This window comes from Cryptosporidium ryanae (genome assembly GCF_009792415.1).
Source record: "Cryptosporidium ryanae isolate 45019 chromosome Unknown contig_18, whole genome shotgun sequence".
Lineage (NCBI taxonomy): Eukaryota > Apicomplexa > Conoidasida > Eucoccidiorida > Cryptosporidiidae > Cryptosporidium > Cryptosporidium ryanae.
The window spans coordinates 136,210-156,965 of NW_027125543.1; the positions used below are offsets into that span (position 1 = coordinate 136,210).

Sequence of the window (20,756 nt, forward strand, 5' to 3'; positions counted from 1 at the left end):
AATTTAGACCACTCTAAAATGTTCAACACACATGCACCTTTAATTACCGCATGTTCCCGCCAATAGATTATTTCAAAATTATGAATTGATTTTATAACACTGACTAACTATTATTGAAAATATTTAAAATGATTCAGGGTAGAAACCAATATGTTGGAATTTTAAAATTTCCACTACTTTTCAAAATATTAAATGAATGAATAATTTATTTTATTAAAAGAAAATTAGATACATATTAAAAAATAGTACTAGGTCACAGATGTAAGTCAATATTATTTTCATATATCATAGTTAAAAGAGTTAAATATTAACGAAGTTTTGATCTTTAATATAAATTTCTGAATAGCAATAATTCCTGTTTAATCTATTTATTGCCTCGTATAAATCATACCCTCATAAAAATATATAAAAACGTGAAAAAAATATAAATTTATGCCCAATTTTAAAGAAAGTCACTTCAAATAATATATTACAAATGAATAATAGAAAAAATGAATTTATGAAATTGATTCTAGTCGGTCTTTTACCTTCACTAAATGCAATTATATGGATGCATGTATTCTCGAAAGGATGGTTTGCAATGTACTCAATGCATGTAATATGTATGATGATTATTCCTACATTTTTATATGGCCCTTATTTTAAATCAAGAATGTTCAGTTTTTTTATTGAAATTAAAACTAATATAAATTTATTAAAATTAGCATGTATAGGGTTCTTAACTAGTACAGTGGGCTTGTTAACTGTGGCCATTTTAAAACCTCTAAAAAACGTTCAGTTTTTTGAGACAATTATTGGGAATATAAAAAGTGGTTTGACTCTTCAGGGAATAATTCAATTAGATAGAACAAAAATGAGTTTATTTACGATTATATCATTTGTTTACCTTTGTGTCGTAAACCCAGTAATAGAAGAATTATTTTGGAGATTTTTTATTGCAAAAGAGCTAATTAGAGAGAACAGTGAATACGAAAGAATAGTACAATCACAAGAGGAACAAAATAGCTATTGCAACTTAAACGATTTTATAGACCTAAGGGAGATTGAAAGTGGGACAATACACAAAAATATAAAAAACAAAGAATTCAGGAAAATAATTAGCTCACTTTTGTATTCATCATATCACTTCTTTGTGTTTTCAAGCATAATTACAAACACATTGGCAATATTAGGAGCAATTTTATTAGTTTTTGTTGGAAGGTTTCTACTTTATGTATACGAAAAATACAACATAACACACTCGATCTATATTCACATAGGACTAGATATCATTGCAGTTATTTCCTTGTTCTTAATATTTCCTTAATAAAACTAACTATTTAACAATAAAAATTAAGGAACAATTTGCAATTTTAGTAAAAAACCAATACTCTGGGTCTAATTGATTCTCGGAGTTGGCTTTCTAAAGTTTTCCCCTGCAAATACACATTTATCACCAAGTTCTTCCTCAATCCTCATAAGTTGGTTGTATTTAGCAACACGCTCACTTCTGCATGGAGCACCAGTTTTTAATTGGCCCGTTCCGAGTCCTACTGTCAAATCTGCAATAAATGTGTCTTCTGTTTCGCCAGACCTATGAGAGACCTGAATTCCCCATCCAAATGACCTTGCAAGATCAAAAGCTGCAATTGCCTCTGTGACAGTACCAATTTGGTTAACCTTGAGCAATAATGCATTACAGGCACCTTTCTCCTTTCCAATTTTAAGGCGACTCATGTTAGTGACAAATAAGTCATCACCCATTATTTGAACTTTTTCACCAACCTGCCTTGTTAACGAAGCATATGCATCATAGTCATCTTGATCAAATGGATCTTCAATACTGGAAATATTGTATTTTGAACAAATATCTACCCACATTTTTGTCAATTGCTCACTTGAAAGGCAATTACTTGAATCCTTTGATTTGAAGCTGAGATCATAACACTTTTTGCTTTCAACAAACATCTCTGAAGCTGCGGGATCTAATGAAATTCTCACCTTTCCTGTGTAACCACAGAGGTCAATGGCCTCAGTAATAAGATCAAGTGCCTCTTCTGGAGTCGAAATATCAGGAGCAAAACCACCTTCATCTCCAATGTTAGTGGCACTTAACCCATATTTCTTCTTTATTACTGACTTCAATGTATGGTATACCTCAGCACCATATCTCAATGCCTCCTTAAAATTCGGTGCTCCTACTGGAAAAATCATGAATTCTTGTGGAGCCAGTGCATTGCCTGCGTGTTTACCACCATTCAAGACATTGAAGGATGGAACTGGCATAATAAATCTATCAGTTGAGTTCCCTGCAAGCTCCGCAATATATTTGTAGAGAGGAACGCCTTTTGCAGCTGCACCAGCTCTGGCCAATGCAAATGAAACAGCAGTAGTGGCATTTGCTCCAAGAATAGACTTTGTAAAGCCATAGTCATTTCTACTTCCATCCAACTGTTCTGTCATCAAAACATCGAGTTCCTTCTGTTTGGTTGGATCCTTTCCAATAAATGCAGGTGCAATGACATTATTTACATTATCAACTGCCTTCTGAACGCCCTTGCCTAAATATCTACTTTGATCTCCATCTCTTAGTTCTTTGGCTTCATAAATTCCTGTAGAAGCACCAGATGGGCAGCATGCTCTGAATACACCTTTTTCTGTCGTAATTTCTGCCTCTACAGTCGGATTACCTCTCGAGTCAAGAATTTCACGTGCCTTTACTGATAAAATAGACGACATTCTCAAATCAAATGAATCAAAATTTGATATTTTTTGTAGTAAAAATGGCTTAGGATTATTAACAGAATAATTCTGATTTAAAGTAGACATGAATTAGGATATGTTTTTTTACAGACCGGATATTTCCCCCCCCCTCCCCTCGAACATGTGATGTACGAAATAGAGCCGGTGTGCAGGCGCCTGGGCATTGTTTGTGTAGATACGACCAAATTAAAAGAGTACCTACCGCCATCTGATAATTTCTAATCAAAATAATCTCGGAAGCGAAATAATAGAGGAAACAAAATCAAATATAAACAAAGAAACAATACTTCAACAATAAGTAGGTATCGAACTACTTCATATATTAATGAACTAGATATTTCTAATTCACATAGGTTATTATTACTGCTTTATATCTTTAATTTAAAAGTCGTGTTGGTAAACCGTTGGTCTAATCATTTGTCTTCCTATTTGCCCAATCCATTCTTCCTTTTCAATTGGGTTTTCCGCTATTAAAAAAAAAACTCTGTTAGGGGTATCAACTCTAAATGCATTCTCCCTATTTGTGTCTTCATCAGCAGATCTTACTGTTAGGCACTCTGACAACTTCAGGAATTCCGTTGGAGAAGTTATATTACCACTATCTTTAAAACTAGCTAAATGGTTCTTCGTTAGAACAAACCATCTTCTACGCCAATCTTTAAGGAAACGACTCTGTTTATATAACCACCCCTGCTTTACAATCTCCTCTGGTCTAATTGTGAATTGTGAACTTCCCAAGAACATAAATAATGTGATTTGATCTCCGAATTTAATAAGGAAAAGTTTAATAGGACTAAATAAGCTACCAAAACTTAAGTTTTTATAAATAACAAAATAAATAAGTTATTAAAGCAACAAATCTCAAATAAACACTGAAGTGATTAATATTATAAACAAATCATGGAATATAAAAGATTAAATGCCACGCTAATAATAACTTGAATGTACCGGATGATTTCGGAATTAGAATCCTTTAGCTTAATATAGCAAAGGTACTGGCGCCTTAACTGATGTTATTTGTATACCAAGAACAAAATGGCGGTAGTGTACCGTTCGAATTACAGTGAACATAGTTTAAAGAGCTCAAGTATATTGCAAAAAACTTATTTAAATGTTGAAACATTCTCAGACTCTGCTATTCCATAAACATGACTATTTTCTACTGGGTTTTCTGTGTATTCGAAGTATTCATTCTGCGTTTCTGTTTCAGCCTGCCAATTCTCAACTTGATATTCAGATAGGTCGGGAACTTCTGTATATTCACCTTGAACAACAATGTTTTTCCCAAGTTTGTCTACAAAGTACCCTTTATCTTCTTCCTCTTCTTGGAGCTCACCTTGTTCATATACTTGGCTTTCAATATTTTGGTCTTCGAATTGTTTTTGAGAATAGTCTTGGTAAATTTGCAAGTAATTTGGATCGTAGTAGTATACTGTCTCAAATTGCTCCTCTTCATCTTGGATATATAAATCTTCTGTTTTTGTAATCTCTAGTGGGACAGGGAGTTCTGGGTCAATGTTCACGTTTGATTCTGCTTGTTTTTGAACAGTTAGTTGTTTGTTCTCATTTTTAAAGTTGAAGTAGAACAAATCACATTCGTCACCATTTTCACCTTCATCAACCTCTACTTGATAATTTTCAAACTCATCTTCATCAGAACTACTACTACTGCTATTATAACCAAGGAATATCCGCTTATTGTACTCATTGACAAATATGTGGTAAAATGGATTTGAATAGAAATCTTCTAGAAGTTTTAAATGCTCTTCTTCTATAAAATCGGGAACCTTTACTGGTTGTCTGAACCTACTTTTTGCATTTTTCTTTATTTCATCAACAACGTCAAGTTTGTCTTTATCAAGAACAAGATTCTCAAATGAAGATTTTAACTTATCCTTATAATTAATGATTATATCACTTATTTTATTCAAAGTGCTTCCACAAGAAGATTTAAAACTATCTTTCCTATCAAAAGCCGAATAAATTATTTCAGAAAAATGATCAAGTGCATTGCTTCTGGCAATATCAATATTCCTTTGTTCTTTGTTATTACTGATTATCATTGATAAAAAGTTAAGTTTTTCATTAGGAATTAGACTAAGTTTATCGTTAATGTTTCTTAATATTTCTTTATTAGCCAAGTTTCTTGTGTCTACTAAGTTCGATTTTCTTAATTCATCAATGCTAGTATCTGTAAAGAATCCTTTGTTTGCTTTGTTTAGTTTTCTTTTATCTTTGCTTGATAAATTTTTTAAATCTGATTCTACCTCAATCTTCAGTTCACGCAAAGTTATAATACCTCTTTTTCGGAACGGATTATACCCCATATCTAAAGTAGTGTTACTTTTTAGGCCAGAACATTTGGTCCAAATATAAAAAAATTTTTTTAGAGCACAAATATGGTTGTGTTGTACAATACTAGAAAGCTTATAACAAGGTAAAATATTTTTAAATTTAGAGATAATGCTGCTTGCAACTTCTTCAGCATTCACAATATTTTTTTTCCAGAATAAATCATCATTTTTAGAAATAGCATTTGTATTTAAACATCTGAAAGCATATTTCAATCTCTTTAAAATAATATGTTTTAAAAGTGACGCACCAGCAAATATTTCACACCCTAATTTATTTTTTAGATTGATTCTTGCTTGAAGTTGTAATATTCTGAACGAGTATACCAAGTTTCTTTTTATTATATTTTTAAATACGTAATCCAAATTGCCAACACCATTACCTAATTCTAAAGAAGACTTTACAGCTCTTGTTAATTGATCTCTTGTGAGTCTCGCATTGTCTCTTTCCATTTCTCTTAATCTCAACTTTTCATCTTTCATTTTAACCTCTTCTTGAAGATCTCTAATATATTTTTGAAATGCAAGTGCATTCTCCCCAGAAATTCCCTCTTCTGTTACCTCCATTCTATTTATTAATTTTGGCTTAATAAATTTTGATATTGAAGCTGTTTCATTTATTACACTTTGAACAGCACTTGTGTTACGTAAGTTTTCAATAGTATTTATTTCTTTATAATCATTATTAAAATCTTCGCTATCTTCCAATCTGTTTTTAACAATCCTTTCATTTTCAAAATCAATGTTGTAAGTTTTACCTAAAGACGTCATGAACAATTTCTTCAAATATTCATGATCTTGATTCTTAATATCCACGTTATAAAGTCCCAAAATTGAATCCTCATGAGCTTTTTGTTGAGTGGAATCTTCCTTTTCTTTTGAAATTAAGTTAGCCATTTTACCCATCCCATGGTCTCTTAGCCAAGTTAATGTCTCCATAGGCTTCAACTCTCTTATGTCAAATTTAGTTGTTTCATTTATAGCAAATTCTGAACCTTCACTAGTTTCTGTATTTGAATTTCCATCACTCTCTTCCAAACTATTCTCTCCGCTTGAGGACAAATCACTATTTGGTTCATCATGGGAGCCATTAGTTGACAACTTGTTAGAAACATTATAAATTGCGTTTTTAAAATTAATCGTATTCTTGTTTGTTTTCGTGTAATTTTCAATATTATTCTTCTCGATAGGTCTTTCACCATCTATATCAGTGAGCCCGTCATATTGACATTTGAGATCTATAGCTTTACCATTTTCAATATTTTCAGATAAACCATTATTTTTAGACAATTCAATTAAGTTTGATCCTATAGATGATATTTTTTTTGATAAATTTCTGTTTGTTTGTGTTCCAGATTCCATATTCTCCATTTTTATCTGTCGTCTAGATATGTTATGTCACTTTCTGTATTTTAATTCTGATATAAACTTTAACGAGTCAAACTCCCAATTCTTCCAACCATTAATTTCACAGACATCATCATATCCAGAAATAATATCTGTTTCAGAAACTTCTCTTTTCACACAAAGTCCATAATTTAATTTATATAAAATATTTTGCATCTCTACACACAATTTAACAATATCAATGCCTGAGTTTTCCCGCTCCATGCAAAAGCACCATCCCCACTGCTTGAAAAAACCCTTTAAACTTAAGCCTACAACAGAAGAGAAGATAAATATCCATGCTGCCATTTTATATTTATAGGATTGCTTATTTAGTTTTATACTTCCTAAATTAGATATTTTCTCGTATATTTGGAATACTTTCTTGAAAGTATCCCATTTGAATTTTATAATCAAAACTAAATAATTCATAAACGCAACTCTATGATTTTGTCTCCACCTCAAATCAAAATATTTGATAGTTTTATCCTTGCAAGTTCCATATTGTTTTATCTCAGTCAAGTACTCAACTGTTTGATTGATATTATCCTTGATATATTCAATTGTAAATGGGTCTATATTAGGATGTAAGGTAAAATATGTATATAAAGTGAAAAAATTAACAGTAACTTCTTCTGTACCACTAAATGTCCAATCTGAAGATTGTCTATTGTGTCCTATTTCGTGATACAATCCCCAGTTCCCTTCTTCCTTCAATTTTCTTAAGTCAAGTAATCCTCCCTTGAAATCCTTTTCAACAATATCTAAGTGTGTCACAATAGGGTATCCTAAAAATTGAATATCAATAACAACAAAAAAAATAACATAATTTAAACTTACCACTATGCATATACCCTGCTGATATTTGTATGTCGCATACTATTCTCTCTTTAAGCCATTTTTTGTTCGGAAGAAGTTCATCTTGAGTACAAACAACTTTATCCAAAAAATCTAGTAAATCACGGATAAAAGACTCGCTTATATTTATAACAACACAAGTTGGAAGTGTTAATATAATCTTTTTACCCTGAAGCTCGATCCAATGTGGGAAATCATTTTTTTTTAATTTTTTTAGAGTACTAGTTATTATATTCCATTTGGCTTCTTCGTCTATAACCACCCTATTATCAAAGTCTTCTTTTTCATGGTAAGTAGTTGAATATATAGGTGATAATACCAACTTTCTATTAATATTTGTTGAAGTTATAGTTAGGAATCCTATTTTTAAATTACGAAAACTAATATTGCAATTGTTTGAAAGGTTAACCTCGGATGAATTTGAATCAGAGAAATACTTAAAATACACTATTCCATCACAAGGTGACTCTATATTAATATACTTTGACTTTTTAATATTCCAATTATACTCTTTATAAATAATTGGAATTCTATTTAAAATGTCAACTTTTTTTAAATTTAATTCATCTGTATGACATCCTATTAATATTTTTGCATTAAAATCTATTTTTAAAATATCGCAAAATGGGGTGAAATGTATTTCAATTACATCTTTGTATCTTAAATAAATACCAGTATTTTGCCATTCATTATAAATCTCATACACGGGACATTTTATTTCTTCCGATAAAAGAAGATGACTTAAATTATGTTGAGTATTACAACTGAAGTTGAATCCCATAAAACCACTAAATTTCCAGAATAAATTATTGTTTATCCACCTATCAAGAGAATCGAATGAATAAAAAAATTTACCATCTATTAATAATTCTTTTGAGTTGAATTCTTTAATTCTGTATTTTGTAATTGTTAGATGTAAAAAAGTAAGTCCTTTGTTTTTATTAAATGGTGGAATAATTTCTAAATAAAGTTCATTGTTTAATAGCTCAATTATAAATAATATTGTTTTTTGCATTTCGAAAGATATTTTTTGATTAAAAAAAAATAATTCTATATCTTTAATAAGAAGCAACATCTCATTTTTTCCAATATTAACATTATTTTGTCCATATTCCTTGATTTCATGCATAACTTTGCTCCAATAATAATAACTATTTGAAAGAACAGTGCTTTCAATATATGGTTCTATATAATCCAACTTATTCCAGAAATATTCGTTAGTAAATATTAGACCGAATTCTTTCATTAAGATATTACAAAGTGATTTATCCTTAATGCTATTTACTCCGATTGTATATTCCCATCCCCAAGGGCATTTACCAATTATAACTATTTTACCAGAGTAAATACACTCTCTTAGTATTTCCATAGAAAGAGTTAGCTCATTTTCAGATCTTTGCTTCTCACTATTTCCATTAATAACAATAATTCCAATATTTTGATTGAATGCTAGTTCAACTATATTTTCAAAAGATATTTCTACATAGTTAGAATATTTACAGAAATACATTTCTGTAGAAATGGTTACATTTTCAACAAATCTGTCTGAATCACAATCATTGAAACCAAGAAATCCCATTTTAATATCTTGAATCTTTAAATCCATAAATTTTCTCAAATTTTTTAATATTATCCCTATTAAGTTCTGTCCTTGATTATTAAGTATGAAACTTTCATGAGAAAAACATAAAAGAAAGCTATAACCTGATAAATAAGCTCCAGAACACCAACTGAAATCACATTGTCTATCACTTTCTCCTGATAACAAACCTATTGTTTTTTTACCAAAACAATGGACTTGCCCTGGTGTTCCTATTATATTTATTTTATTTGCACCTTCAAGCAACATTTTTCTAAGTGCATATTTGTTATATTTTAATAGGCAGTCATTCCAAACCAAATTAGTTCTTTCATTTCTAACAATATCATGAATATAGTAATTTGAATGTTCAACTTGTAGTTTAAGTAACAAGTATCCACTATTATACTCTCTATTAATAATCTGTATAGCATAAATGTCTTTTCTAATATTATGCTGTATGTACTCTATTTCACTCCAAACAGTATAATCATTTATAAACAAAAAATAATCATCCCATTTCAAAGGTTCAATATTTAAGTCTAAATTTGATAAAATATCTTCATTTGTACATCTATAAACTTTTAATTTTATTTTCTCAAACCCATAATTCTTATGTTCAAACCTGCTTTTAATATGTATTTCAAATTTTTCAATTTCTTCATTTTCATTTCTAACTAAACTCAACCAATTTCTCGGACTCACCTCCATTTACAAAGTAACTTAGCGTCTAATTTCCTACAAATTTAACAATAGTAGGATTATCGCAAAAAAAAAAAAGGAAAAATGCCAAATTTTTGAGGTGTTTATTCTTTGAGAAAAAAACAAAGTACCAATTAATTCATCAAAAAAAGTTAGAAATGTCGATAATTTGATATTGTAAATATTAAGTTATCAAGTATATTAATATTTAATGAAAAAAGCTCAAGTTTGAAACTAAGACAAAAATGAAAGATATAAAAATTTGTAGCAGGGTTTTGACTCAAATACCTTTTATAGTTCCCGCAGTTAACTGAGGTTTGAGGACAAAAAGTAAAAAATTACCAAAATTATCCTCTAAAAAGGCAGCCTTAAGGACCCTGCAATTAAATAGTAATTCTGAGTGTAGTACACACGTCGAAAATACTACAGAACAAATCAAAACATTCGTTCAAAAAAATCAGTATTCCGTGGTGTCTGGTCAGTATAGCTACTAAAAATTCACTTATTCATTGATATGTAAAATGAATATGTCAATTAAATTTATACTGAAATTCTCCACGAAGTTAATAGATTTATCAAAAATATAAATTACAGAAAAAAATTAACAAGGCGGGTATTTTTATTGAATATTTTCAAGTATTCGTTAAGCACGTTTTTTCTGTAAATGCTTTTTTTTCTTCTTTTTTTTAATATGTTTTGGTATTTTTCTAGACCTTCTCTCTCTATTATCTTGTTTTATCTTTTGTTTCCATTCTTTTTTTGTAAAATTTTTAGGTATGTTCCCATCAAATTTAAGTTGCCTTTTGTCGTCTATCTCATCTTCACTTTCAGGGCCAGATGTGCTAATTTCAGAACTCTCTTGAAGCTTGTTTAAATCTATAATTGTATTATATGAGTCATTGTCATCTGAATCCTGAATTGCAGTCCGTTTTTTAACTTTTGATTTAGTAGAGGAAGACTCGCACGAGTCTTTATTATTGATTTCAACATTTGAATTGTCACCTTTAAAGTCGCTATAATGTTCATTAGATTTATTATCTATATCATCATTACAAATTAAGTGCCCATACAATAATTTCTGACCACATTCATTCCTATCGAATTCCATTTCAAGTGTCTTTCTGTCAAGTATTTGATTTAAATGCAAAGGTATCCATGTATTTAAGAAAATTTTATTTTCATCTTCGTTTTTTGAGATTATTATGTCTTTTTCAGTAGAAGAAAAAATATCAAGTTTCGGATTACTATATTTTTCCTCATTATTAACTATATTCCTAGTAATGAGAAATAAAATTGCTAAAAAAATCTTACTATTATTATGTGTGCTTAAAAGTATTTCATCTTTTTTACTATTAAGATAAGAAGATTTTAAGTCATTTTCTCTCTCAAAACTGTCCATCATTGGCCACACAAATTCATTTGTCTCGAGAACATTTAAAACTATTTGTTTTACAACACGATTTAATTCATTTTCTACAGAATTTAATGAATCATTTAAAAAGTTAACCAATTCGATAGAACTAACTTGTGTAATTAGTTTATATAATTCTGTAGGCAATAAAAGAAAACTTGTGGAATAATTTTCCGTATTTAGAACCAAATTATTTAAAAAAAAAGTTTCGTCATCTAAATCACTTTTTTTGTGTTCGTTTTCTTTAATTTCTTCAGAAATTAATTCTTTTCTAGTTTGAAATACTCTACTAAAAAACACACTAGCATTAATGCAGTCTCTTTTTAAAAATTCTAATCCAAGTGGGTGATCGTGTTCCATTGACTGAGAAACATCAATAACATATAAGTGGCCCTTATAAAATAAAGTATTATATTCTGACATATCACCATGAATCAAGTGACATTTGTTAAACATTATGTGCATTATTCCAATCATTTCAATGTAAAGCCGAATCCAATTCATTTTAGAAATATTTATGGGTGCATCTTTTAATCTAGGTGCAACATTTCCAGTATTGTTTTTAATATTATTCATTTCATCATTATTTTTAACTTCCGCCTTATTATAAGCTTCCATATCAGAACCGTCTCCAATAAAAGACATGACAAATATATGTTTTTTCATATATATCGGTATTGGGCATCTCAATCCAGAAATAACAATGCGTTTAAGATTTCTAAACTCTTTTTCACACCATTGAGTCACCATTTTACGTGGATTCTTTGACTTTAAATAACCTCTTCTAAATCTGAACTCACCTTCAACATACTTGGATCTGTCTTTGAATGTAAGTACCGAGGTCTTAAACACTTTAATTGCTCTATTTACATAATTCAACTCTGAGTTATTTTGTATACAATTAATTGCATCTAAATCTTCCTCGGACAAACAATTTTTAGCTTGAAGCTCCCTTCCATAAATTTTTAAATCTTCAAATGTAGTTGTTCCTCTGTATACATTTGCCTCTTTACCAGTACTGATAGTCCCATACATATTTGTAAATACACCACGCTTTTTTGATTTATCTAGTATTTGAATAGTTCTCCTATCAAGAGTTTGCATTACAGTTGCTCTTGTATCTCTAGTAAGGCCTCTGTATCTGTGTCTCTGACCTTTGTCATCGCTAGCTTTTGCCTGATTTAGAACCTCTTGGTTTAAATTACAAATATCGCCGGGTAATACATCATATTTAAGTGTTCTATAATGTTGACGATACTTCATACTTAAAAATTATCATATATTACAAATATCGGATTGTAAATATACTGAAACAACTTTTAAACGTATATTATTTATCTAAAAAAGTTCAAGGCAAAAATAGACCAATGGAGCGCCATTCTACTTCTGTTAGATTAATTTTGTAAATACCTCTAAAAACTATAGAAAACAACTATTTATATGAAATATCTTTTTCTTGCACTTAAACTGAATAATGTGATATAATATGGGTAGGAATGCACTAAATCATAAATTAAAATCATTGTATTTAAAAGGTTCAAATTATGAAGAAAAGGAGTCTGTAAAAAGTAAAGATTCTTCTGTTGAAAATATCACAAGAAAAAAAATAAGGAAAGATGTTAGGGATCTACTAAATGATGAATTCGGAATAGATTCTGAGGATTCAGATTCTATAGTAAAACAATTTTTCCCAGAATACCCTCCAAAACTATCATTAAAGGATATAGCAGGTATAGAAGGCATTATAAAAGAGATACAAGAGTTCATAATTCGTCCGCTTAAGCATCCAGAAATATATAAAATGGTTGGAGTGAGCTCTCCATGTGGAGTTTTATTGCAGGGCCCTCCTGGAATTGGAAAGAGCCATCTTTCTCTTTGTATTGCTGGTGAGCTTGGTTTACCATTTTTTAGAATTTCAGGTACAAACCTGATAAATGGTGTTTCTGGTTCATCTGAAGCATCACTTAGAAAACTCTTTGATTGTGCAATAGAATCATCACCCTGTATTATTATAATAGATGAAATAGATATAGTTACGCCTAAAAGAGAAGGTGGTAATAGAGAGATGGAGAGAAGAATAGTTTCACAATTTGCTAGTTGTTTAGATAGTATATCTAACAAGTTTGTAGTAGTTATTGGAACAACAAGCAGACCTGATTCTATAGACCCAATAATAAGGAGAAATGGAAGAATGGATAGGGAGATATCAATGCCGATGCCAGATGAGAGTGCAAGAAAGAGTATGCTAGAAGTTCTTTGCAAAAACATAAGAATAGATGATTCTGTTGATTTTGAGGCAATTTCAAGAATAACTCCTGGGTTTGTTGGTGCAGATTTAAAAACATTGATTAATGAATCAGCATTAATAAGAATAAATAAGATATACTGTGAGACCAAGGGTATAGAGGGGGGAAAAATTGAAATACTAGAAAATCTAACAGAACATCAGGAATTAGAAACTAATGAAGTTATAGATTCGATTTCATTTGGTACCATATGCTCAAATAAAAGTGAGGATAATGCGTCAATGACAGACCTTAAAGATATTAACTTTCAATATCATGAGAATAAAAACCAGAATTCAGATATAAATATTGATATATATACCGTAACTCAAAATGATATTTTAGAGGCATTAAATAAAATCACTCCGAGTTCCAGACGAGAAGGTTTTACTACTATTCCAGATATTTCATGGGATGATGTTGGAGCTTTAAATGATTTGAGGGCGGATTTAGAGCTCAGGATAATCTCACCTATTAAAAATCCTCATATTTATGATAAATGTGGACTTGAAGTACCTTCTGGAGTATTGCTTTATGGTCCACCAGGATGTGGAAAGACATTACTTGCAAAAGCAATTGCAAAAGAAAGTAGTGCTAATTTTATAAGTATACGTGGACCAGAGCTCTTAAATAAATATGTTGGTGAATCCGAAAAGGCAGTGAGAACTGTATTTGAAAGAGCAAGAGCTTCCGCTCCTTGTATTGTATTTTTTGATGAGCTTGATTCATTGTGTGCAACCAGAAGTAGTGAGGGAAATGGAACAACTGAAAGAGTTGTGAATCAACTTCTAACAGAAATGGATGGTGTTGGTGAAAGAAAAAAGGTTTTCATCGTAGCTGCGACGAATAGGCCAGACATCATTGACCCAGCAATAATGCGTCCTGGGCGTTTGGATAAAGTTATTTATGTGCCACTTCCTAATGAGGAGGGAAGGCGTGATATACTTTTAAAAGTTTCTAAGAAAACTCCATTATCTAAGGATATTGACTTTGATGTTATTTCTAAGTATACTGATGGGTTTTCAGGTGCTGATTTAAGTCAACTAATTAGAGAAGCAACTTTGCAGGCTTTGGATAAATTAAGACTACAGGGTGATTTAATTTTTACAGAATCAGGTGATATAGAACACAAAATGAATAGCTTGTCGGGAATAGTTAATCAAGAACTTCTATTAAGTGTGATTTCAAGAATGAAACCTTCTGTTAAGTGCGAACAAATAAAGTTTTTTGAAAATATCAAACTTGGAGGTACACATAAAACTAAAAGTTAGTGACTTATCCTATTTTATTATATTTTTAAGATATATTTAAGTCGTAAATGTATAGGAATACATTTTTTAATTTAGTAGTTTCTAATTTTAAATATAATGTTTTTATATTAATTATATATGCGTTTTAGTGGCATGCACTTTCACACATCAACGTATTAATTTTTCAAGAGGATGGGAAAATAAATATTGAGTTAGAATGAATAGAAATAGAATAGCAATATTATTGGAAGAAAAATAAAATTAATGAACAAAACAGGACCGTTTTGTTATATAATTAATTTATTGTCTTTCATTTGTGTGTTTTAACTTAAAATGCGGAGGATACCAATCATATACTTTATTACATTTGTATTTGAAAAGGTTAACTCTCAGGTAAATATTATGAATGATGAGTATAGAATCAAAATTCTGAATATGCATAATGAACTGAGATCTAAGGAAGCAAAAAGTGCAACTTATATGATAAAGCTCGCTTATGATTATTCACTTGAAGGATATGCAGCAAATTGGGGAATGAAATGCATGAATGGACAATTTCAACACTCTCCACAGACTTGGCCAAACCGTGTAAGCCCTGGTGAGAATTTGTATGCAAGTAGCATTGATGTTTCGAAATTATCTTCTTGGGATCCCTCAAATGTAGTTAAGAGTTGGTGGGAAGAAAGGGAGCACTTTAACTGGAGACTTGGTGGTCCTGATGGGGGGTTCCCTGTTGGACATTGGACTCAAGTAGTTAGAGCGGCAGCAAGTACAGTTGGTTGTGCAATAGTTGTTCGTTGCCCGGGATCTTGGAAAACGTATGTAATATGTCATTACGATTTCGGTAATTTAGGTTATATACCATATCCGAATTTTGAGATAGATAAAAGCTTACCACAAAAACCTTGTTCACAGTGTCCTAGTGGCTACAACTGTTGCGAGAATAATCTTTGTGTTGGAATAGTCAATAGAAATGTTCCACCACCTGGAGAGCTTGAAATAAGATCTGGAAATGGGGTCTGCAATGACTATATGATGAGACTTTGCAACATAAGAAATGGAGCATGTCCTCAAGGTTGTATTGATTTAGAGTATGACTCAATTAAAAATGGTCTAATAGTACAGCAATGTACGTGTACAGATGGCGATTTCACTGCTTCTCCAACTAATGCTTGGCAATTTAAACAGTGGTACAACAGAGGTGTATGTACTAGAGTTCAAGGTAATGATGGATCCTCATATTCAATCAAGGGCTTATCAGACTCGGGAGTCGCTTTAATAGAGACGGATAATATGAGTATCGATATTAGTCATCAAACTAATGAAGCAAAAATAGGGTCATTTTCAAATAGGTTCTCGAGGGATTTAGGCCTGCACGAAACAGTGCAACATCAAGAATATGGAATTAATACGAAACATGGATCTGGTCTAATTGTCAGTTCAAGTTTAGAATACGACAGTAGTGATGGTAAAATACCCACAAAAGCGGAAGCAAATTCCACATCTGGAAGTAAGGTTCCCACTAGTACAACAAAAATAAAAGTTAGAAATTTGGCAAATGTAGAAAAAGAAGCAGTGATTATTTAGTTTAATAATAATTTGAGATACAAGTTAGTATATTTTGTCAATTATGACCTAAAAATTTTCCACTGTTATATGAACAGCATTTTATTTTTTTTATAGAGATGTATTCATGTATGCATGCATAAGTTATACAATTTTCACTTTTTGCTTATAAATTTTACTTTGAGGGCATTAATATGCGAAATATTAGTGTTTATTTTTTTTAATTAAATTCATTTGATAATTGTGTTTATTAGCGCCATAAAAAGAGTAAATTCAAGTGATCATTTATCTATTTAAAAATGAATATTAATAATGATGTGAGTAATACAAGGGCAATGCAATTGCATAAGTTGAGTAAGATTTCAACAGAAAAAAAAACAGCAAACGAGAATGTTGAGATAAATTTAAATCGTAATATAAATTTGAATGAAAGCTCACTATTGAACTGTAGTGGTGAATTAATAAATTTATTGAATTTAGTTGAGGATTCAAAGGACTTTATATGCAGTGATGTAGATGAACAAATAATTATTAAATTAACTTTTTTAGAACCAGTTACACTCTCTAAATTCGGAATAAAGACTTTGGAAATTGAAGAGTATAATAACCACGAAGAACTAGAAAAATGTGAATTTTCTATGCCAAAAACCGTGAAACTATATACAAATTTACCATTAATTGATTTCAATGAAATAGGGGATTTCATACCTGCATATTCAAAATGTTTTGAAGAAAGTGATTTAAAAGAGTTTATTGAATTCAATCTACCGGGCTCCAAATTTCATAGAGTTAAACACTTAGCCGTTTTTATACAAGATAATCATAATAATAAAGAAAGAACATATTTAAACAAAATATCTTTAGTGGGAAATATTTTACCTTCTTAGATTCAAGTGGTCTAACAAAATTATGTTTGGACATATTATGTGTAGAAAACCTATACTAAGTTAAAATTAGGGAAAATTAATTACAAAATCCAAAATAGTTTTAGTAGTCCCTTTAAGTAACCAAATATTTCATTTTTTCCCAATTTAGAATCTCCATAAAGACGATCTACAAAAACTATTGGAACATCGGTAATTGAGAACCCAAGTTTTGTTGCTCTCGCAATTATTTCCATTTGAAAAACATATCCTTTACTTATCATATTGCTATTAATAATAGCTTCGAATATTTCTCTTTTGTAAAGTCTGAAAGATCCGGTTAGGTCACTTGCTCTAGGCTGTAATAGGAAACTGGCTGAAATGATGTTAATATAGTTAAAACAAATATGCAAGTTCTCACTTACCTAAAAAGTTTGCGATGCGACTAACCAATATTCTTTTCCACGTCCAACCAGAAACACCACCATTTCTAATATATCTAGAACCAGATACAATATCATAGTCACCTTCTTTTTGTTTTTCAATAAAGTCAACAATATACTTAGGTTGGTGTGAGAGGTCGCAGTCCATAAGTATAATAAAATCGCCACTGGAGTATTCAAAACCTTTAATGTAAGCAGTACCTAATGTCGAGAAAAGTTAAGTTTGAATAAAGAAATAAAGAATCAATAGACAGAAATCAGATACTTACCTAAACCCAATTTACCACTTCTCTTTATAAGTTTCTGCACAGTAAGAAGAAAATAATTGTTAAACATTTAAAAGAATGCAAAAACTTACAAGATCAACTTCTGGATAGCATTTCTGGAGTTTATATACAACATCAGATGTACCATCTGGACTGGAGTCATCTACAATAATTAACTCCCATTTAACACCTCTAAAACTATTATTAAAAACTTGATTTTTTTATTTAAAGAAAACTCACACTTTTTCAAAAGTTTCACGTATCAATTCTAAAACAATTCCGATATTCTCCCTTTCATTGTATGTGGGAATTATAACACTATAGGATAACTCAGATCTGTTTTTAGGCATTATTATTCATAAAGCTCTTCTTATTATATTATGTAGTGAAAATAACTAACATAAATATTAATTCACCTAGTAAAGAAGATATATACCAGTTATTGTAAACAAGGTAAAAATAATTATTAAAGATTAATGCGGTAATCATTTGGAAAACCATTTTAAATATTTTAAATATAGTACATTAAAAAGCAATGATTTTTTTTTGGCGGTGAATCCCCATCAATTACATGTGAAAAATGTGGGGATATATTCAAATTATGTCAAAGTAACAAGTTAGTAAATTATTAAAATAATTTTAACTGACAAAAGTATTTCTTAAAATAATATTATTCCTTAAGTTTTCTAGTTAAAATAAGGGTAAAAGAGGAAACAAAGGGTACAGTTTTTATTCAAAGATGTTTTGGTGGTTAAATCCAGTATCACCATGTTGTGATCCTTCTTTGACAGAACCTGTAAAATTACCCTTTTCTGATGAGGGTTACTCTGGGTCAGGTGGTAAAGAGGACTCAAAATTCATTTTTGGCAGGAAAGGCGATTGTTCCATAAAGTTAAAAGATCAATCAATTAGTGGTCACCATTGTTCGTTACATTATGACATTGGATTGCGAGGGTTGGTTTTAATTGATACAAGTACCAATGGTACATTTTTAAATGGAAAAAGATTAACTAAGTCAATTCCAGTAAAGGTTAGTGATGGAGATGAGGTATCCCTCACAAGACCAAAACTAATGGATGATAACATAACTTATCATGCAGTATTTAAATTAGTTTTCTCGAGTGTTATTCCTGGTTCAATGGAAGATGAAAAACAGGATATTTTAGACTCAACAATTATCGAGGAAACTCAGAATAATGATTTATGTGATAAATCCAATTTAGATATTCATGTTCAAATGGAAGATATTAACTCTAATAATGATAAAATAGAGGATGTTTTGGATAAAACTATTGTTGAGAGGAATGAAAGTATTTCTAGTAATGTTGAAAGAAGATCCTTAAGATCTTCAATAAATTTAAGAAGTCAAGAGAGAAAGTATAAACTAAATTTGAAAGAGGAGGGTGTTAATCCGAGAAAGAGTAGAGGAAGGTTGAAATCGTCCGAAAAAGATGTGAAAGAATTACATAGTTATGATAAAGCAGGCGAATATGATAATATGACTATGATAAGTTCAGACAAAATTATAAATAACACAGAAGTTGAGGAGAGGACAATCAAAACTTGCGATTTTGAAAGAAAGAAAAGTATTGATGCCATTTCACAGGTAGACAAGGCAGTGGATGATTTACCTGCAGATGGTGCACCCGATGTATTCGAATTTAGAAACGGAAGTAAAGATTCTTTTTTAAATTCTCCTCGAAGAAGTTCAAATGTAAACTTAGATATTCAAAATGACAAGTCTCCAGTAGGAGAAAGTGTGCCTGATTCAAATAAGAGAATAAAACCGAGGTTTTCTTCTATGAATTCAAGTGACATGTTAATGGATAAATTGGAGAATTTGGAGGTATTGGTAAGTAGAAAAGAAAGTTTGGAGAGGAGTTTGAGAAGTGAATTGGAAGCCAGAGACGAAGAGATAGCTCGTCTCAGAGATCTATTGGAAAGATCTGAGGTAAACGAACGAGAGTTACGACAACATAATATGAGTTTAATTGAGGACATGGAAAATATTCAAAAACAAAACGTTTATATTGAGAATGAATTGATTGATTATCAGGAAAGATGTAGAGTATTGAATGCTTCCGGAGAGGCTATGGATCAAACTATTTCTCAATTAAGTGAAGAGTTGTCTACGGTTCGTCAGGAGTTATTGACAGTTACTGAACAATTTAATAGACAAAATTTAGCACTTAAATCTGTGACTCAACTTACACAGAAAAAATGTTTGATGATATTGAGTTCTCTTAAGGACATACATCAAATAAACTCGACATATTCTCCAATTGGAGTTTCTTGTTCTGTAGCTATGAACGAGACCAACACTAATATGTCAATCGGGAATTCTGTTATAACCCCGTGGAGAAGTACAAAAAGAACTTTAAGCAGCCAGTATGTTCCTGCCGGAGTGCCACAAACAGAACGCCCATACAAGATGAGGTATTCTCCAATAAATTCGAAGGGGACTGATGGGTACGACACAAGATACATGAGAAGATCCTCCATTTATGGGAATAATTATTCGTCTTTTGGTGATAATTTTGAAAACATTAATAAAACTGGCATTTCAATTAATAATTCCAATGGAGTGAGTTTGTCAGGAGGGAGATTTCTTTCAGGATATTTGCAATTGGAAGAACAGCTAAATTCAAATATAAGACCAAGTTCTTGTGAAGTGAAAAGTTCGGTTTTATCTTTAAATAGACAGACAAGGGTCCAGATGAATTCGGATGAAATGGACAAGTTGGAAATAATCCAACAAGAACAAACTACAGAGGTTGACAAGGAGAATCAGAAGTTGAGTGATGCAAAAAGAACAAAAACAAGTACAAGAAGTATTGACTCAGCGTGCTCTGATAATCTAGAATACACTAACAAAGAAAACAATGTTGCGAATATATAGATGATTTGTTTTCTATTATAATATATATTGAAGTCTGAGAAAATAGAGGAGGGTTTATTAAGTAGAAAAATAGTCAGTCTGATCACAAATATTAAAATGTTTTAAAATATCCACTAAAATATATTTTAATACCTAATAATCATACTTTTCAGTTA

The 20,756-nt window shown here is 30.6% G+C and overlaps 11 protein-coding genes across 11 annotated transcripts; 5 read left to right on the forward strand and 6 right to left on the reverse strand.

Annotated features, from left to right (window-relative positions):
* Window positions 1-475: 475 nt before the first annotated feature.
* FG386_000892 (uncharacterized protein) lies at window positions 476-1,306 on the forward strand (the record flags this gene model as incomplete). The annotated part of the gene is made up of 1 exon (XM_067340236.1): window positions 476-1,306. The coding sequence occupies one exon, from the start codon at window positions 476-478 to the stop codon at window positions 1,304-1,306; it is 831 nt and encodes a 276-aa protein (XP_067197081.1).
* Window positions 1,307-1,377: 71 nt separating this feature from the next.
* Window positions 1,378-2,808, reverse strand: FG386_000893 (uncharacterized protein; the record flags this gene model as incomplete). The annotated part of the gene is made up of 1 exon (XM_067340237.1): window positions 1,378-2,808. The coding sequence occupies one exon, from the start codon at window positions 2,806-2,808 to the stop codon at window positions 1,378-1,380; it is 1,431 nt and encodes a 476-aa protein (XP_067197082.1).
* Window positions 2,809-3,123: 315 nt separating this feature from the next.
* FG386_000894 (uncharacterized protein) lies at window positions 3,124-3,486 on the reverse strand (the record flags this gene model as incomplete). The annotated part of the gene is made up of 1 exon (XM_067340238.1): window positions 3,124-3,486. One exon carries the CDS (start codon window positions 3,484-3,486, stop codon window positions 3,124-3,126), a length of 363 nt encoding a protein of 120 aa, XP_067197083.1.
* Window positions 3,487-3,845: 359 nt separating this feature from the next.
* Window positions 3,846-6,464, reverse strand: FG386_000895 (uncharacterized protein; the record flags this gene model as incomplete). Its single annotated transcript, XM_067340239.1, has 1 exon — window positions 3,846-6,464. One exon carries the CDS (start codon window positions 6,462-6,464, stop codon window positions 3,846-3,848), a length of 2,619 nt encoding a protein of 872 aa, XP_067197084.1.
* A 27-nt stretch (window positions 6,465-6,491) lies between these two features.
* Window positions 6,492-9,627, reverse strand: FG386_000896 (uncharacterized protein; the record flags this gene model as incomplete). Its single annotated transcript, XM_067340240.1, has 2 exons — window positions 6,492-7,267; window positions 7,320-9,627. The coding sequence occupies 2 exons, from the start codon at window positions 9,625-9,627 to the stop codon at window positions 6,492-6,494; spliced, it is 3,084 nt and encodes a 1,027-aa protein (XP_067197085.1).
* A 634-nt stretch (window positions 9,628-10,261) lies between these two features.
* FG386_000897 (extragenic suppressor of the bimD6 mutation-related) lies at window positions 10,262-12,292 on the reverse strand (the record flags this gene model as incomplete). The annotated part of the gene is made up of 1 exon (XM_067340241.1): window positions 10,262-12,292. One exon carries the CDS (start codon window positions 12,290-12,292, stop codon window positions 10,262-10,264), a length of 2,031 nt encoding a protein of 676 aa, XP_067197086.1.
* Window positions 12,293-12,515: 223 nt separating this feature from the next.
* Window positions 12,516-14,585, forward strand: FG386_000898 (uncharacterized protein; the record flags this gene model as incomplete). The annotated part of the gene is made up of 1 exon (XM_067340242.1): window positions 12,516-14,585. One exon carries the CDS (start codon window positions 12,516-12,518, stop codon window positions 14,583-14,585), a length of 2,070 nt encoding a protein of 689 aa, XP_067197087.1.
* Window positions 14,586-14,897: 312 nt separating this feature from the next.
* FG386_000899 (extracellular protein) lies at window positions 14,898-16,151 on the forward strand (the record flags this gene model as incomplete). The annotated part of the gene is made up of 1 exon (XM_067340243.1): window positions 14,898-16,151. One exon carries the CDS (start codon window positions 14,898-14,900, stop codon window positions 16,149-16,151), a length of 1,254 nt encoding a protein of 417 aa, XP_067197088.1.
* A 278-nt stretch (window positions 16,152-16,429) lies between these two features.
* On the forward strand, window positions 16,430-17,017 carry FG386_000900 (uncharacterized protein; the record flags this gene model as incomplete). The annotated part of the gene is made up of 1 exon (XM_067340244.1): window positions 16,430-17,017. One exon carries the CDS (start codon window positions 16,430-16,432, stop codon window positions 17,015-17,017), a length of 588 nt encoding a protein of 195 aa, XP_067197089.1.
* Window positions 17,018-17,097: 80 nt separating this feature from the next.
* Window positions 17,098-18,052, reverse strand: FG386_000901 (dolichol phosphate mannose synthase; the record flags this gene model as incomplete). Its single annotated transcript, XM_067340245.1, has 5 exons — window positions 17,098-17,369; window positions 17,419-17,637; window positions 17,706-17,739; window positions 17,795-17,894; window positions 17,943-18,052. The coding sequence occupies 5 exons, from the start codon at window positions 18,050-18,052 to the stop codon at window positions 17,098-17,100; spliced, it is 735 nt and encodes a 244-aa protein (XP_067197090.1).
* A 389-nt stretch (window positions 18,053-18,441) lies between these two features.
* Window positions 18,442-20,601, forward strand: FG386_000903 (protein with forkhead associated (FHA) domain; the record flags this gene model as incomplete). Its single annotated transcript, XM_067340247.1, has 1 exon — window positions 18,442-20,601. One exon carries the CDS (start codon window positions 18,442-18,444, stop codon window positions 20,599-20,601), a length of 2,160 nt encoding a protein of 719 aa, XP_067197092.1.
* Between the last annotated feature and the right edge of the window lie 155 nt (window positions 20,602-20,756).